Source organism: Triturus cristatus, chromosome 5_2 (genome assembly GCF_964204655.1).
Source record: "Triturus cristatus chromosome 5_2, aTriCri1.1, whole genome shotgun sequence".
Lineage (NCBI taxonomy): Eukaryota > Metazoa > Chordata > Amphibia > Caudata > Salamandridae > Triturus > Triturus cristatus.
The window spans coordinates 419,994,805-420,013,703 of NC_140588.1; the positions used below are offsets into that span (position 1 = coordinate 419,994,805).

At 46.5% G+C, this 18,899-nt stretch overlaps 1 protein-coding gene across 3 annotated transcripts in view; it reads right to left on the bottom strand.

Moving 5' to 3' along the window:
* The window catches only part of PIEZO2 (piezo type mechanosensitive ion channel component 2), a 1,161,909-nt gene that overhangs the window by 125,085 nt on the left and 1,017,925 nt on the right, over window positions 1-18,899 (bottom strand). For all 3 annotated transcript variants that reach the window (XM_085607342.1, XM_085607341.1, XM_085607340.1), the window contains 3 exons: window positions 6,171-6,551; window positions 4,920-5,178; window positions 3,485-3,667 (listed from right to left, as the gene is read on the bottom strand). In XM_085607342.1, coding sequence (XP_085463468.1) covers window positions 3,485-3,667; window positions 4,920-5,178; window positions 6,171-6,551 — 823 coding nt within the window. The remainder of the gene's footprint in view (window positions 1-3,484; window positions 3,668-4,919; window positions 5,179-6,170; window positions 6,552-18,899) is intronic.

Sequence of the window (18,899 nt, forward strand, 5' to 3'; positions counted from 1 at the left end):
TGAAGGTAAAATGGATGAGGCGCAGTTCTTGTGCGTTGCGGTGGATGGCTGATGAATGCCGTTGTGCGAGAGGTCAGCTTGGAATACTCCACACATCCGAAGTGGGGTGGGCTGCGGAGAGCCGGTGGAGTGGGTAGTAGTCTGTAGGCACTGACGGCCATGAGGTTGATAGTTGCTTCTGTGTCGATGAGTGTCGCCACTGGGTGTCCTTGTACTTTGACGGTGCACATGGGCGCTGCTGTCGGGGAGGCAGATAAGGCGTGTAGCATGTGCACTACGTGCACGGTTGCTGCATCATCTTCGTCCATGTCACCGCTCGAGTAGTCCTCCGGGAGCGGCTCAAGCGTCCGCACTTGTCGTGATGGCCCTTGCGACTGTTGCGGACGCTTCGAGCGACAGACTTTTGAGAAATGGTTGACCTTTCCGCACGCGCTGCAGGTTTTCCCTTAAGCTGGACAGGCGCCGTCATGCGGGAGTGGGCCTCCACACCATCCACAGAGGCGGATCTTGGGGTTTCGTTTGGCCCTTTGGACTGAGGGTTTCCTGGATCTTTGTCGTGGACCTCGTGTTTCGGAGTGAACAGCGCAGACGGTTCTTCCTTTACGGCAACCGTGGCCATGAGCTCCATATGGGCCGCCCTGGCCTTGGACAGTTCTTTAGAGCGCCCCAAGGTCAGGATGTCCTTCATTAGCATGTTGTGTTCTTCAAGAACGCGCTCGCGTAGTTTTGACGAAGCGCAGCCCTGGATGAATTGTGCCCTGACCTCATCATCCTCATCGGGTAGGGTGCACGTGCTTGCTAACTCCTTGAGGCGGGCATAGAATACGTCGACAGATTCATCCGAGAGCTGTTTCACCTGATGGAGAAGAAAACGCTCGTAGTCCGGGTTGGCATACGGCTCAAAGTGCGCCGTGATGGCGTTGCGCATCGCGATATAGGTCTTCGGGGGTCCAGCTTCATGGACAGTCTTCGCGATTTTGTGAATGTCCGCACCGCCCAGGTGGAGGAGCATGGACCATTGCCGAGGGGCCTGAATTTCTGCCGCCTCGAAGAAAGTCTCTAACCGCTCTACCCACTCCTTCCATCGCGCAGCCTGGGAGGGCGGTGGGCCAGTAATGGTGAAGTGTTCCAGCGGTGGGACAGTGGTCATGGTGGTGCAGCGAAGGGTGGCCGACGGGATTCAGAACGTTTGGTCAGCCACCGGGGCAGGGCGCAGGGGCGTCAACTGCAGACCACATCGATGGTATGGGACCACGTAGAAGCGCTATCAGGCGCTGGCTGGCATCCGTGGAGCAAGCGACAGCGACCAGGGTCCAGCCAAGGGGTGCAAGAAGGGCGTGCGCGCCGTGCTCTTTGTGGACCACTCCCCTCAGGTTTAGTGCAGCCGCGACCTATGTCTGTCCTTGGGCCAGTGCGCCGAGAGATGACGGGCAGGTGACGCAGCAGGCCACCTTGGGATGCAGCGTGTGTGGAGGAAGGTGTTATCCAGGAGGCAATGTTTTTTTTTTTTGACTGGTCTGGCGGCTCTCACTGGGTGAGGATTAGGCAAACTGCGGGCTCATGGAGGCAGCAGGATGGCACATGTTCCTGGAAGCTGCAAGTGGAGCGCGGGCAGGGTCACCTGACGCTGTAGACGACGGTCGCTTCACTAGAAATCGACAGTGCAGGCGGTGCGATACCGCTGAGGGCCAGAGGGGGCAGCAGAGAGGCGGCAAAGGCTTACCGCGATGACGCTCGGTGTCCGTGGCACCAGCCGCTGCAGCCACTCCTCAGGGCAGGTGGGTGGGCGCGCCCGCGCACTTCGTTAAGCTGCGTGCTCCCAATGAGCAATGACGGACCGGCGGGGAGCCTTAAACGCCACCAACACAGGCGGGGACACGAGACCGACACCAGCGCACCGCGGGGTACACGGAAATGCCGGCGGGAGCTGCACGGTGGACACAGGCTCGTGGAGGCAGCCAGGGGCAGCACGGTGGATGAAGGGTAGGTCAGCGACGTGCCGACACCAACTCGTCGCCAATGTGATATTGTACTTAGGCCAGGCCTGCTTGTGACATAAGACCGCCGACACTGTGAATTTAGTCAGTGGCTAGCACAGAACTAAACCACGCCCAGAGCCCTGGGCTTTTTATTGACACCCACACACGTGGTCTCAACATCCGTCGAGCCCACCTTACATGTTGACTTTGGAGGGGTGATCAACTGTGGCACCACCCCTTCTACTGCGAGAGCCGTGGACAAGTCCATGGTCTCTCGCGACATTACAGTGGTAAGGCAAGTAGTTGTCTTGTAAGAGTTTCTCCAATTAACCTTCTTGCTATGACAATGTCCTAATAGATTCAATTTACGAAATGTTTAACAGTAGAGGGAGCTATTCCACAAAACATTCCCCAAATAATACCGGATTGCCTCGTGAGTATCAAAGCAGCAGTAATAATCATGGAATAGGACGCTAGGTGGCCATATTCTTTTACATGTCACTCCGCTGTGTGGTTACAAACTAATACCTAAGTAACAAAAGTGTAATTTGCAATCCTTAAGGAATTAAATGCTCAGCTTGTACTCAGTCAAAGTCATGCATTTAGATTTAGGCAAATTTAACTGCACAAATCATTAGTCGAATGCACTTTTCTACCTACTCTTAAGTGATATCAGGGCCTTCGCCCCCACCTTTTTCCTGACCTGACAAGATGAGTGTCTGTCAGTCTGAACAAAGGTCAGACTGACAGACACTCTTCTTGTTCGGGTCAGGCATCAAGGAGCTAGACGTGCTAAATGCGCAGTGACCTTTTCAGCCTGGCAAAGCTTCTCGAGGCCTTCTCCCTCATGCAGAAAGGGAATGCCATTGATAACCTCAGAGCTGGGGGCTTCAGTATTAAGCCCTGAAGTGCCCAAGGCCGAGTGTCTATCCCTGACACCTCGTCACAGAGTGGGGTGGGGTCAGCAGCTCTCACTGACCCCATCCCACTCTGTGATGAGGTAGGGACTGCTACCTCCCCACATTGGCTGACCTAATGTCAGCCAAGAAGACAATGCAGCAGTCCCAACCCTCCTGGGAGCTCTGAGGCTTCCCACCCCAAGGCAAATGCATTTTTTTAAATGTTTGGTGTATGCGTGCTTGTATGTATAAATATTTGGGAGTGAGTGTTGTGAATGGATGTGTGTATGTGTGTGTGTGTGTGTGTGTGTGTGCACGTGTGTGTGCATGTGTGAATGTATGTGTTTGAATGTGTGTATGTGTGAGTGTGTGGCCCATCTACCCCCTCCCTGCTAAACCACTGGATATTAAACACATGTTGTAATATACTCCACTTGTTGCATTAAGACACACATGCAGGAAACACACACTTCGTCCTGCTAGATTCTTTCGTGAATGCAGCACCTTTTACACGTTTGAATATGTTTATTGTTTCAGAACCTACGCTTTCTTTGCACCAGTAAATTGTTTTGTGAATTGATTTCAAAATGTATTTTCATACTGTACCTTTAAAATAGATCTGTGGAAGAACAAAGCAAGCAGTTGGACAAGGTCATAGTGCACGTAGCCTTCCTTCTTCTCAACACCAATGATATTTGGAGGATGATAAGGTTTATCCTTTGTGAAATCTATATTCTTATTCCATGGGAAGAATCCAAATTGGAAAAAATATTTGATGACGATTGTTACCTGGGTATAAATAGCATATAAGGATAAGATTGCGCGCCTTGAAACCGGTTAATAGTAACAATTAATATTCTCAGTCCTTAAAAAAGATAAGAAGTGTTGTACATTAAAAGTCTTTGCGTAGCAAAAGCATGCTATGTAGCTGCATGCGTAGTAATGGTAAATGCAAAGTAAAAAATGTGTAGAAAAAGCACATCGTAGTAATGCCCGCATAGTAACGGTGTGTTACCTTGTTTGCCTCCCTAATTCCCACTCTCTCTCTCTCAATCTCTCACTCTAAGCCTCAAAGGGCCTGATTATTACTGGTCAGAAAATCCTGACCACAGTGCAACCCCAGTGTGTCCAGCCCTTGGAATTCTGAGTTGTTCAGACTTTATCGCACCTGGTAGTTATCAAGTGCAGTAAAGTCTGGATCACCTGAGAAATTTTGGTACGGCAGAACGATCAAAATTTAGCATCGAAAAAAAGTCTGTTAATTACTGAAAATGCGGTTTTTGGTGTGGTAAGCAGCCTTTAAAAAGATTAGAAAATTAGGAGCCTCCAGAACGATTAGAATAGTTGCATGCAAACCTAATCCCCTCTCTCACTCTCTCTCTCTCTCTCTCTCTTTCTCTCTGTCTCTCTCTCTCGTTTGCTCCTTCTCTCTATCCTCTACCTCTCTCTCTCTAAGCGTCAAAGGGTCTGATTATGAATTATCAGAAAATCCCAACCCCTAGGCAAACCCCTGTTTGTGCAGCAGATGGAGTTTTGAGTTGTTCAGACATTGTCGCACCTGATAGTCCATGTCACCCAATTATTTTGACAGGTCACACCTGCCAGAATTTACCTGGGGAAATGTCTTTGGTGCAGTAAGTACTAAAATCCTCATCTTATTTCCCAGTCAAGAGAAAATATTCAGAGGAGATGGAATACATTCTACCAATAGATTGGAATCCAGGGGTATCAGACATTATTGGGTGCAGTGCATTCTGTATACCCGTCCAGGGTATTCCCAATCAGGACCCATCCTGGTCATTCGTAATCAAGCATTCTTAAATTCAACCACAGAATCACTACATTCATCCCTCACACCTGTCTTTCCTTTCATTGCTACCAGTCTCACTGTCACTGTCGCGTTCGATTTCTTCACTCCCCTTTTATCCCATCTCCATCCCTCTTCCTAACAGACTTTTTCAATTGCCAGATATATTGTGATCAGTTATATTAATCTGTTGAGTCTATGATGAGGCCTAGGATACAAGCAGCTCAGATGTACCTCTGTGTAGACAATGGCCGTCATCCAGAACCGCTTGCTGGGCCTCGGCACGGAAAGCATGGCCCACAAGAAGATGAGGATTGGAAGCACAAGAGTGATCATGGAGGCGGAGATCATGTGGTTCAGGATAATCACAAAATAACACACCATTTCTGACCGGGCCACTAGTGTGTTGTACAACGAGTAGATGAGAAGCAACGGTCGTGGTTGGGTTTTGTAGAATTTTTCAGAAGTTTCCAACTCCTCGTCGTGAAACATCCTACAAAAGATAAAGGCAAGTTAATGATATATGAACGCCTTAAGTTTCACACCCTTCAGTTTGGCCATTCCCCTCTTACTTGTCAATTCTGACAAGAGTGATATCTTGACATGGTGAAAAGCGCCTGGGACTTCTCAGTGGCATTGCTCTATCATACATCTCAATGTACTGTAGGGAGTCAGTGAAAGGTAATAGTTAAAAACAATATTTAAAGATCGACTGAACCATGGGGCTCATAAATGGAGAATAACATGGGCAAACAAAATGTGTGGGTAGGCTCTTGACCTGTCTTTTTTGTTTGCTCAATTTAAAAAAAAAAGATGATCAAAGCAGTAATGTATACAGAAGATGGCAATTTTTTTAAGTGACGAAAATTATGAGACAGATTTGTTAGCCTTGTTTTCAAATATTCACAAAACTTTGTTATTTGCCAAATAGAAATAGGGATCAGTATAATGTTAGAATGCGGTAGGCACCCATCCTAAACAAAACATAAGAACTGACGACAAGGGCAGCAACAAATACATTTTTCTGCAATCCATGTAGATGTGTGCTCTTGATTCACGAGGGCCTAAGTTATGAGAGTGTCTTGGGGAAGGGAGGGGGAGGAGGAGGGGTTCATGTTTTTGAAGTTATTGAGCTGCCATCTGCAGGATTACTTATTGCTCCGACTAACCTACAGCCTGTAATTATGATAGACATTTTGCAAACCCCTCGGGGGCATCCTGAAAGCCTTCTCTTTTAGGCAAACACGTGCTGTACAGAATGAACTTGTGGCCCTCTTATTGCTCCCTGTATTTCATAAACGTACTGCTGTACTTGCTGTAAATACTTCTCTATGAAAATCTATAATCATGCAATAGATGACCTTGCAGCAGAAAGATTTAGCTGAGTAGGCACGTTTTGAGCTTCTTTGACGGAAGGTGATCTCCCAGTGTTGGAAATCTGTGACACATAACAGTTTTAAAAAGACTTAAAACCCCTTTTCTTACTTGTTGAGCAGCAGTTCACTGGCTGTGAGTTCGTGAGTCAAGGGCGGCAGGATGGAATCATGCAGCTTATCCGTGCGGCTGTCATCCGGGCTCAGTACCATCATATTGTTGTCCGCAGAGTCCTCCTGGGAGCTAAAGGACAGCTGCTCAAAGCTGACTGCCTTGCTGTAGGATGGCGGTACATCCCCTTCGGTGGCTGGGAACAGAGGTATGTCCGCGTCAGGCGAGTAAGTGGCTCCCTCTGTGTCCAGGTAGCGTTCCCCCTCGACCTCCAGCCCTGCCTCAGACACCCTTCTCTCTTCGTCATGCTCATCGTCAGCCTCCTCGATGGTTTCAGTAGTCCCCTGGCGGGAATAGATCATGGTGCACTGGGTTGGCTCGCTGTGGTGGAGGGAGAGTAGATGCAGATAAACATTGCTCAGAAAAACAGTAAGCATTGTACATACTCAAAAGGTAGGACAGAACAAGAATTCATGCTCCTAGCTGTATTTCTTTATTTGACCTATTGTGTTCTTTACAAATAAAAATAGAGCAAATAATGGGAATTGTAAGAAAGAAAAAAGTACCATGAGCTGGAACTAATGACATGTATGTGATGCTAAGCATTGGTTTTGGACAGGCCCCTTCCTATAAATGAATTATTAAAACAACAGCAAGGGAAAAAAACTATTAAAACGTGCAGTAGAGCACAATGGCAACCAACCAAAAATATTTCAACATAAATTACATTTTTGAGGTGCTCTTTTTAATTACGTTTTTAGGGCCTTATTACGACTGTGGCAGCCCATGGGACTGCTGTAGCAGTGTTGGCGGTCAACCCACCACCACACTGGCAGCAGTTAATGGATAGAATATGCTGGCGGTGTTGCAGCAGCACCACTCAGAATATTTTGAGTTGTCTCACTGCCATGCTTTTCATGGCGGTCGCACCACCATGAAAAGGGTGGCGTTGAGGCAACAAAGGGTGCCCCTGCAGGTCCCCCTTGTGCCTTTGTGCAGAGGGGTGCATGCACAACATGGTGCATTCCTTCCCATACAGGAACATGCACTAGCGGTCCCGCGGCGGTGCTGTTTAAGGCTCACAATGAGCCTTTAAACAGCACCTCGACACGGCATGCCTGCCAAATTACTTGTAATCCAGTGGGCGGGCGGCGGTGGATTTTGGCGCTCCTGGAGCAAAGCGGTGGCATGCCGCTTGCTCCTGGACTGCCAAAACTCATAATAAGGCCCTTAATCTTTATAATCCCAACTTTTCAATTGTACTGAATGTAGTAGAGAAGGTGGCAACCGTTCAATTAATGAAAAGTCACCGAATATTGGGGAATCTACAATCCAAAATTATGTCCTATCCAGCTCCAGAGACTGTTCCACTGGAGGTACAGTTATATTTTTTGAAGATATTCAATAAACTGATCCAGTGCTCCAAATGCTTCTCTAACTCTCCAGTGTATTTGACACTATTGACCACACCATTATGTTGCAGAGTTTAGAACAAGAAGTGGTCAGATCGTCAGACTTTACTAATTAATGGTTCACATTCCTTTCTTAATGACTGCAGGGCTCAGGTAAGTGAAGGAAAGGCTACTTCTGCCTGAGAAGAAGTTTAGTTTTAGTGTAGGAAAGGCTACTTCTGCAGGAGAAGAAGTTTAGTTTGGTGTTCAACATGGATCGAGTCTTTCGCATGAATCCATTAAAACATACACTGAGTCGATATATGATCTTCTATTGCAACTGAAAATCAGCCTTCATTCATGTTCTAACAACACCCATACTGAGTTCTAAAGGTCTTTCTACAGGATCTTTATAGAGATTAGGAGATGGTTATTCCAGGCCTGGCCAAGCCTCAATAATAAAACTAGGGGCCATCTTCATCAAAGTTTTGCGTGGCCCTTGCGCCTCGCAAGATAATGCAAGGGCGAGGCAAAACCTAGATAAGATTTACCAAGCCACACAAGGGTACCTTGCGTGGCCCTGTGTTGCTTGGTAAGTCTGTAATAACGCAAGGCAGCGCAAGTCACTGCCTTGATTTTCTCTGCCTCAGGCAGGAGTTCCCTTAGAAGAAAGCGGGTGTTCCCATGCATCCACCCATGGATTTTGGCGTATTGCCAGATTTACCATGAGTGGTAGACCTGGACATGCATCAAAATGCTACGCCTTTCCAGGCAAAACAAGGAGAAATATCTTTATTGCTCTTCATTTTTTCCTCTTTCTATATGTGCTCTATTCTGCGGCATGCGTAGAATAAGGGAAAACCCTCAAAGGATTGTTTTTGTGCAGCAAGTTGTCCCTTCCTGCAAAAAAACAATCCTGCCTTAAACACAGGCATCCTTGATCCATGGTGCGAGGGTGTCTGCACTAGTGCTAGGCAGCCAAAAATACACCAGTGCAAGGAGAGAGCAAGAATGCACCATATCTTGATACATTTGGCACATTCCTGCCCTCTCCCTTTCCCGCGGTGCATGAATAAATGATTAGCATTGCCCTAAGTTCTTATATTTTGACTCTGATACAAAATTGAAACAACTTAATGCCATGTGTCCTCAGGGCAAGAATCAAAGCCAAGAACAAGGTTTTAGGTTTTATTAAAGCTTTTGTCAATTGGCCTTACATGACAGAGGTTTACATACTGCAAGGAATTAATAATACGGGAGGGATGATACAGAGAAAATGCAAGAGTAATAGGAGGTAAATTGAGATGGTAAAGGAAATAAAATGGCGAGCAAAAAAGCACAACACAAAAACCCAAAGGGTGTAATTCAACGAAATAATGCCAAACACTGCAGCAAATTATCACATTAAACTTTTAAACTTTTAAGAAGAACCAGCTACTATTAGTAATATTAGTACTATTAGCAGCGCATGTGAGAATTAGAAGAGAGAGATCTGTTATGGAAAACACATTTGCAATGCACCTCTAGGTGGCACCTCCAAGGAAAACATAAAGAATTGCTATTAATTCAAAACACAATGCCAGGATAGTGCTTAATATTCCAAGAAGAGAGAATATTACCTCAGTGCGTTGGCTGCTTTTTGAGGCTAGAATTAAAATCAAATTCTTACAATAATGTATAAATCAGTATATGATAAGGCACCGATACAGCGAAAGGTATTCCAACCATATAAAGGAGTAAGGTGGTGAGAGGATCGCATATAAAATTAGTAGTCCTGATGAAGATCAGAGTAAAGAATCAGAAATGCTGTTTCTGAATATTAAGATGATAAGGAAATCGGTGATGAAAGAATTAAACGTGAAAAAGAGGGTGATAAGAAATGTGGTAGTGGAGAAAAAAGTAACAGTGGCAGGGTAGGGATGTGAGAGAGTGAGAGAATCAGTTATCCGAGGAAAGAGAAAGAGTGGTGTGAGTGACTGAGTTATGTTCACGGATTAATCATGTAGGAGAAGATGGGGAGTCATTGCAATGCCTTGTAGTAGGCTTTAGAAGCCTCCCCCTCTAATATGAGGTGATGGAGTGTCCAACAACTGAAACTGCAATTGTAAAGCTAGTTTTAGTAACTTAGCAGTTATATTTCTACTGTACACCTACTGGGCAAGTTCTCTGCTCCTGTGGCAGAGATCTCTGCCTCCTTGCAGAGAACTTCCCCACCGGTGTGGAGCATTCTGAATACAAGGAATAGGGGAAAACCATTCTTGTGACCTAAATCTCACACACCTAACACACATTAACCCCGCAATCACATATATACACCCCACACCCTGCCCTTCTCTCCTTACATTGACTCGTTGACAGGACACCACAAAACATCTACTGTTTGGCCGCTCAAGAAGAAGAGGGATTTGATTGAGGAGGAGATATACCTTGTAGTTGCCTTTGTGGTTGAGCATTACAAGGAAGTAGATGGACTGGCACCATAAAAGCCTGAGGGAAGTGGAAAAGGCAGCCACAGGGAGGAATTGACAGAGAATTTGAATGCATATTGGTTAAAGGATATGCCCGGGGAACTGCAGAAAGTAGAAGGGCTAGAGGAAAAAGGAAATGAAGTTACCTAGGACATAGGTGGTGAATGTTCTTCTTGGAGGTCAACCTCAATCCTGTTTCTTTCTCAGCCCCTCAAGGAGTGTGTTCGCACCAGCATGCACTCTGTCCTACTATATGACCTGCCTGTTCTAGGGAATCTCAAAAAAGGCCAGGTAATAACTCAAGGCCATCTCTTACTATTAGTTCTTCTATCACCAGATATGCGGACATCAGGCAGATGTGCCTCATACACTGCCTCTAACAACCCCTTTCCAGAGAGTAAACTGTTAATATTGTTCTTAATGTGCTTTATCATTCTGATGTACAGTTGCTAGTAACAGGTTGAGCAGGAATACTTAAACGGTGGCAGAGTGATAAACTGGTGCATTGGGCTGGTGATGTACTACTTTTCACAACCATCATGATTAGTTTAGGATTTTTTTTTGTTTAAATCACAAAGTACATTGACTATATATTTGTAAAGATCCATTTTATCTGCGTAGAGTATATCACATTTTTGACCTGCTCTGAAAGCAGTGTTTTCGGATCATCCCTCAGGTGATTCTGTCAAAATATGCACATCATTCAGCAGAATAAAACCACATTCGGACCCTAAGGGTGGCCTGGACCATGGGAATACACTTTTGGGTTGAAATGCATATACAAAAAGTGTTTGCTGTGTATATGGGCAATAGCCACTACAAACACTGTGCCAATTTTATGTTTAAATATTTCTTATTATTTTTCAAAGAAAATAGTTGTTGGAATTGGCCTTTTTTGCAGGGTTATCCCCAAACCTTTTGCTTCTTCCTCCTATTTTCTTGACCTGTTTTGTTGGCTATAGGACACTGGGCACTCTACCACCACTAATCAGTGCTAAAGTGCTTATGCTCTCTGTTTAAATTATTATTATAATTAGTTATCCATGATTGGCATATTTGATTTACTGGTAAGTCCCTAGTAGAGTGCACTGAGTGTGCCAGGGCCTGTACATCAAATGCTACTAGTGGGGTTACAGCACTGATTGTGCCACCCACAGGAGTAGCCTTGTAAATTGGCCGCAGACCTGCCACTGCAGTGTCTGCACACGCAGTTGGTAAGTGCCATGTTGGCCTGGCAAGTGCACCCACTTCGCATCACATATAAGCAACTGCTGCTGTCTATATATCCCTAGGGATGTCAAGACTGCCAGATAAAGAGGAAAAAAAAGTGAAAGCGGTTTCCCAAGGGTTTATTGCTCTCCCTTCAATTAAACTTCGGGCGATGGGGTAAAGATATTGGAGAAGACGCCGCACTCACTTATCATCATAGGCGTCTTTCCACACCCAGGTAAGATGGTACTACCTGGGAGGACTCAACCAAAGATGCTATTGGAGTTCTTATATAAAGCAAAAACTGTCCATGCAGGGAACCAGATGAGTGGTGTTAAAAATACCTTCAGGTATACCCAAACAATATGTTTATTAGGTGGGTACCTGGGGTATGGGATAAAAACGTGAAACAAACGGGGTTTCTCTGAATGCATTGGTTCAGATATACCCCCTTTGAAGTGCCTTTGATTTACTGGTAAGTCCCTGGTAGAGTGCACTGAGTGTGCCAGGGCCTGTAAATCAAATGCTACTAGTGGGGATGCATCACTGATTGTGCCACCCACAGGAGTAGCCTTATAAAAGTGTCTCAGACCTGCCACTGCAGTGTCTGCACACGCAGTTGGTAAGTGCCCCAACCTTCCCTTTTCTTACATGTAAGGCACCCCTACGGTAGGCCCAAGGTACTTCCATGGGCAGGGTGCAGTGTATGTGAAAGGTAGGACATGTGCTGGTGTGTTTTACATGTCCTGATAGTGAAATACTGCCAATTTCAATTTTCACTATTGAAAGACTATCTGTCCTGTAGGCTAACATGGGAGTTGCTTTATTACATCTTACTAGTATAACTTTCCATTGCAACAAGATAAAAAGCTGGAGTTTAGGCTCCCTGAACTCAGAATTTAATAACACATCTTTTGGTAAAGATGGTTGTTAAATTGTGTGTTTTAAAATGTCACTTTTCTTGTTTAACCATTCTGTGTGCCTCTGCTGGTTTGTGTATTGACTGTCTGGTTTTGGAGTGACAGGAACTGGGGATGTGCATTCACTGTAGACCGTTGCAAGGGGGGTGAGGTGTGACCTGCCTTTCCTGGGTGACCAATAGCTGGGCTGAGTAGACCTGGTCTGCATTTAGAGTGGTGGGAGAAGTTTCACTAGCACCTGAAAAGGCTGTTTCTCCTTTGCACAATTCTGTCACCACCTCCGGTAGTAAAGCTGGGCCAGTGAAGCCACAACTGGTTTGGTCTGGGCTCAGAGATCCTTGCCATAAATAGACCAAAGGGAAAATGAGGTATACATATTGGGCATTAAATCCAAAGAATCAGATTAATTCTGGAATGAAGAAGATCCTCTGTCAATGAAAAGTGGAGAGCTGTAAGGAGGAATACTGCCCCTGTGCTGTGTGTGTTTGGTGGGTTGGCCTGCAGTTGCTGCTTCTGCCAAGGAGAGGACAAAGGACTGGACTTTGCTGTGTATCCTGCTTGTGAAGTTTTTCCAAGGCATTGTGTGTGCTTGCCTCCTGTTAAGAAGTCCCAGGGACACAAAAGACTTCCTGCGACTCTGCTGGTGCTGCTGGACTCTGCCATCTGTAGGTCCTACCCTTTCCTGAGGTGCCTTCCTCCAGTTTAAGAGCCTCAGAAATTGGCTTTGCAGCTAATCTCTGCCAGTACCAGCGCGAAGCATTGCAAAACGTTGCACAGCCTCTCAAAACCAATGCCGGATAACACAAAGCCTTGCCTTGCCGTGCAGCCCCTAGCACCAACAAAAGATGTCGCAAAGCCTCGCAAAGGGATGCATCACCTTCAGTGTCTTATGCATTGTACCTGTGCACCAAGTTTTTCCACGCATCATCCGCAGAATTGAACCGTCTTGGATTTCGATGTCTCACTTCCACCTACAGTCCTGATTCGAAGCATCACTTCTCCTATGTGCAGCAGAACTGTCGCATCACCTCCCCAAGGGCTCAGGAACTGATGCATCACTGTGTTTTCCAGCGCTTCCCTTCTCTGTGGCTGTTTGGCCTTGTGAAGTTTGATGCATCTACAGGCACTTTGGTGTAAAATAACGCATCCATAGTTTTTTATGGCCCAAGTTGCTGGAAATATTTTAAAGTCATATCTTGATACACGTATGTTGGATTTTTGTCATTTTGGTCTTGTTTGGTTTAGATAAATACTTTATTTTTCTAAACTGGTGTGGTGTCCATTTGTGGTGTTTTCACTGTGTTACTGTGTGTTTGGGTACACACACTTTACACATTTCCTTTGGGATAAGCCTGTCCGCTCATGCCAAGTTACCAAGGGGGTGAGCAGGGGTTATCTAAAGTGTTTCCCTATTTGGACAAAGGTGCATACCTCTGCCAACTAGAGACCTCCATTTCTAACAATAGTGCAGAATGAAAAGAAACATTTCCAGATCCCCTATTTCATCCCATCCCTTCTTTGGATTCTCATGTTTTGCTGTGAGTAATATCCAATGGACTAATCACTTTGTTCCGTTTATAGAAGACCATTTTATCCCAATAGCGTGCACCTATCTACTGTACACCCCTTAAATCTGCACCCAAAGGTTTTGATGTTTAAGGCAGCACAGTAAAATACGGGACCGGTTCCCCTTTCCCCCACATCCTCTCTAGCATCTCTCTGACCTGTGCTTGATATTAGAAGAGTCTTGTATTTGTGTGTGTCCTTCTCAGCTATTAATGCTAAATATTCCTCTCAGTTTCTCAAATCCATGGTTTCTGGAAACAACAGTTGGGTCATATTTCGCTCAATTGTAATGCTGTAATGAGTTTAGAAATTAAGAGGCTTATTTGTGTCATGGAGTATGATATTTACTCTTTCAGAATGACTAAATAAATTACTTTGTTGCCCTGAACTGCAGTCCCAAGTTTCCTGTCAACTGATTGTGCATGTGCAGTATGGCTTCGTCAACATGATGGTGGTATACGGCAGACTTTCAATATATTTTATCTTTTCAAAAATAAAATTCAAAAGCAGGATTTATCCCCTTCCAGTGAAAGTTTTCTTCCATGGTGTGGGGATCATTAAAGTATTTTTACTTTTACTTGCCACCATGTTTTGTATGGTGGTTTGTGAAAGTAAAAAGTGGCTATTTGTTCACCCACTCTAAATACCGTGGACGGACAAATGGCCAAACCTCTTATGGCCATTACTCTGTTAGGCCATCAGAGGAGAATGTCATCAGCGGAAACGGAAAAGTCTCTTTTGCAGACATACTCAAGTTCCATCCCACTTTAAATGAGGCAGGCTGTTGCGATGGAGTACCCTCTACGCCAAACTCTAGATCAGACCCCAAGTATTTTTCCATATGTGAAGACTGGACTACTTTTTCAAATATAATTAAGTGTCTAGAGAGGCACTCTACCTTACTGGTATGTGCTTAGTTCAATGCATTAAACATGTGAACCCTAACTGTTCTGTCTCTGTTAAAAGATCTTAAATTTAGAATAGGTCACCTAGTTCTCTTATTTGGAGTGCGATTTGCGCAAAAAGAGTGCAATGTGAATTTATCATGCCGTGTATCGGCAAATAATCACCAATGAGAATAACAAATGTCACTTTTGATTTAAAAACCCTAGCGGCACTGGAACATGTTTGACATTTAAAAGAATTCATACAATTTATGTTTCATCTTCAATTTTCATCCACATGAAATTACAGATATTTAATCACTTGGGACTTTCATCTCCGATCCCCCAAATGTACCATCAGCTCATCCCCACTATTCATCCCATTAGGGATTTTGGCTCGGTTTGGGAGCAGCCTAGATGGCTATCGCCTCAGCATGGAAAAAACCCAGGGCCCCCTTTGTGTCAAAGTGGCATGCTCGTCTTTGGCAAGCCCTTCCAATGGAACATATGACAGATATCCTAACAGATATCCAAAAGAGTTTTGAATGTATTTGGGGAACCCTAGTACAATTTCTCTCTGTCTGCCGGTAGCTCGTTCCAGGTCTTGGCTGCAATGTGAGAGAAGAATCTTCTGCCTGCTCTGCGGATGTGTGGGGTTTCGGCCAGTGCGACGTTTAAGGATCGGAGGTTTCTTTTGGGTATGTGGAAGTTGATTCTGTCGTTGAGGTATTTGGGTCCGTTGTTGTGTAGGCATTTGTAGGCGTGAGTGAGGATTTTGAAGGTGATTTTGACTCTTTTCTCCACGGGGAGCCAGTAGGGTCTTCGTAGGTGGTGGGTGATGTGTTCATCACCCGGAGGATGCAGAGGATGAGTCTGGCAGCGGTGTTCTGTATTGTTTGGAGTTTGCACAGTAGGGACTTGTTGATGCCAGCGTAGAGTGCATTTCCATAGTCCAGTCTGCTGGTGATGAATGCATGGGTGACTGTCTGCCTTGACTCAGTGGGGATCCACTTGAAGGTCTTGCGGAGGATGCAGAGGGTGTTGAAGCAGCTGGAGGTGACGGCGTTGACCTGGCGGCTCATGGTGAGTGATGAGTCGAGTACGATGCTGAGGTTCTTGGCCTGTTCTGAGGGGGTAGCTAGGTTTCCGAGGGCGGTCGGCAACCATGTGCTGTCACAAGCTGAAGAGGTGGTACCGTGGACGAGGACTTCTGTCTTCTCGGCGTTGAGCTTCAGGAAGCTGTTGGTCATCCAGACTGCAACATCTTGCATTCCTTTATGGAAGCTGAGTTTGGGGGTTGTGGGGTCTTTGGTGAGGGAGCAGATGAGTTGGGTGTCGTCAGTGTAGGATACAATGTTGAGGCCGTGTTGTCTGACGATGGCTGCGAGGGGGGCCATGTAGATGTTGAAGAGGGTCGTGCTCAGTGATGACCCCTGTGGGACTTCGCAGGTGATATTCGTGGGGTCGGAGAGTAAGGGTGGCAGTCTGATCCTTTGGCTTCTTCCGGTGAGGAATGATCAGATCCAGTCCAGGTCTGTTCCTTGTATGCCTGCGTCGTGTAGTCTGGTGGCTAGTGTGCGGTGGGAGACGGTGTCAAAGGCCGCTGATAGGTCGAGTAGGATGATGGCAGCAGAGTGGCCTTGGTCCAAGAGGGTGCGGATGTCGTCTGTGGTGGTGAGTAGGGTGGTCTATGTGCTGTGGTTGCTTCGGAATCTAGATTGGGACGGGTCGAGGACGGGGTTCTCTTCGATGAATCGTGTCAGTTCCCTGTTGACTGTTTTCTCTGTGACTTTGGCTGCGAAAGCGAGGAGCGAGATGGGCCGACAGTTCTTGAGGTCGGTGGGGTCAGCTGTGGGTTGCTTGAGCAGGGGTCTGACTTCTGCACGCTTCCAGTCATCTGGGAAGGTGCCTGTTTTGAAGGTGGTGCTGATGGTGCGTTATAGTTCGGGTGCGATGGCGGCTGTGGCTCTGTGGTAGATGTGAGGGGGGCAGGGATTGGTGGGGGCCCCTGAGTGGATGCCTTTCAGGGTCGAGGTGGTGTCTTTGGCCATGACCGGTGTCCAGTTGGAGATGGTGGGCTGGCTAGTGTCTCTGGTGGGCGGGGGCCGCCTGTGGCACCTGGTGGATGGTCGATGAAGTTGTCGTAGAGATTTTTGATCTTGCGGTGGAAGTAGGTTCCAAGCTTGTCGCAGAGGTCTTGGGATGGGGTGATGTCTGTGACTTCGCTGCATGGGTTGGTGAATTCTTGAATGATGCTGTGAAGTTCCTTGGAGTTGGTGGAGTTGGCCGTGATTTTGTTGTGGGTAAAGTTCCTCTTGCTGTGTCTGATTTGGTTGTGGTAGTCCGTCATGGCGTCCTTGTAGGTGGTGTGGTTTTCGGTTGTCTTGGTGTTTCTCCACTTCTTCTCCAGGCGTCTGCAGGTGCGCCTGGCTTCTTGGAGATTGGTGGTGAACAAGGTGACTTTCCTGGGGCATTGTATGTCGGGGTTGCATAGCGGGGAGAGATTGTCTGCGCAGTTGGAGGTCCAAGTGTGGAGTTCTCTGGCTGCATTGTTTGCGTCGGATGCCCAGGTGTGGTTGTCTCAGGTGAGGGTGGAGTTAAGTTGCTCGTCGGTAAGCTTGCTCCAGTTCCTTCGTGGTTGGTGTGCGGCTGGTTTGGGTGCCTTGGGCTTGTCAACGGCGAAGTGTACTCAGTAGTGGTCGGTCCATTGCAGTTGTATTGTGTGGCTGAAATGTACGCTGTTTCCTGCCGCAAAGATGGGATCGAGGGTGTGTACTGCTCTGTGGGTTGGTGTGTTGATGAGTTATTTATGTCCGATGCTGGCGAGGTTGTCACGAAGGATGGTGGAGTTGGGGTCACTGGGGTTGTCGAGGTGGAAGTTCAGGTCTCCAATGAGTATGTAGTTTGTTGAGGCAATGACGTGGGGTGCGATGAAGTCGGTGATGGTGGTGGCGAAGGGAGTCAGGGGGTCGGGGGGTCTGTAGACGAGGGTTCCTCAGAGTGTGGCTTTGGGGGTGGTCTGGATCTGACAGTACAGGTATTCGGCGGAGGGAAAGGTTTCACTGGAGGTGGTGAGCCGGAGGGTGCTCCTGTGGGTGATGGCGAGGCCCCCTCCAGGGTGGTTGGGGTGGTCTTTCCTCTGGATTTTGTATCCGTCCAGGATGGCGGTGTTGATGTCGGGGCGGAGGATGCGTTGCTCCAGGTCTCTGTGAAGAAGGCGATGTTGGGCGAGAGGGAGTCCAGTAGGTGCCAGATTTCCATGGCGTGTTTGTGTACGGAGCATACGTTGAGAAGGATGCATTTTAGGGTGTCGCCAGTGTTGGTGTTGGCGGTGTTGGGGGCGGGGGTGGCGGTGAGGGTCTGTCAGCAGTGGAGGCAGAAGAACTAGCCGTGGGTCGTGTTCGGCGAGGCCTGTTGGCATTACATAACATCTGTTAATTCTACGACTCATCTGACACATATGAGGGTGCATAACCCCCCCCTGAATCTAAACCCAACCCAAAGCTGCTCATTTTACACAATCCAGTCATGCATGTTAGAATGTTCTTTAGTATATTTTTTTCCCTACTGTTTTTATCATTTAATTTTATTTAAAAACTGGGCCTTGTATTTGTCATATGTACTCGATTTGCATGAAGATGATGTATCATTGTGTCTCTTTCTTTCTGCCTTATGTATTGAAATGTGTCCGAATTAGTTTTCTGGAAACTAAACCCCCATTTAGCTGTCCGACTTAATTGATGGCCATATGTGATTCTGTCTTGCTGTTTCTGTGCCTTTGAAAACTGAATAAAGAAAGGTTTGACAAAAATAAAGGTGGTAAAGATTGTTCTAAGTCAGAGAGGGAGACAAGGATGTCATTCATGAAAATTATTTAAAAATGGACCTATTATAATGCCTTTTAATAAGGAATTTTGGATTATTTGTTCTTCAAGTGGTTTCAAGAAGACTAGACTCCTCCCTCACCATGACCCGCCAGATCAATGCCGTCGCCTCCACCTGCTTCAACACCCTTCACATCCTCCGCAAGACCCTCAAGTGAATCCCTCCCCTGACTGTAGAAAGACGTCACCCACGCACTCATAACCAGCAGACTGGACAACTGCAACGCCCTCTACGCCGGAATCAACAAGACCCTGTTACACAAGCTACAAACCACTCAGACCACTGCAGCCAGACTCGTCCTTGGAACCCCACGACACGAGCACATGACCCAGCAACTACGAGACCTCCACTGGCTCGCCGTCGAGAAGAGTGTAACCTTCAAGCAACTTCACCCACGCCTACAAAT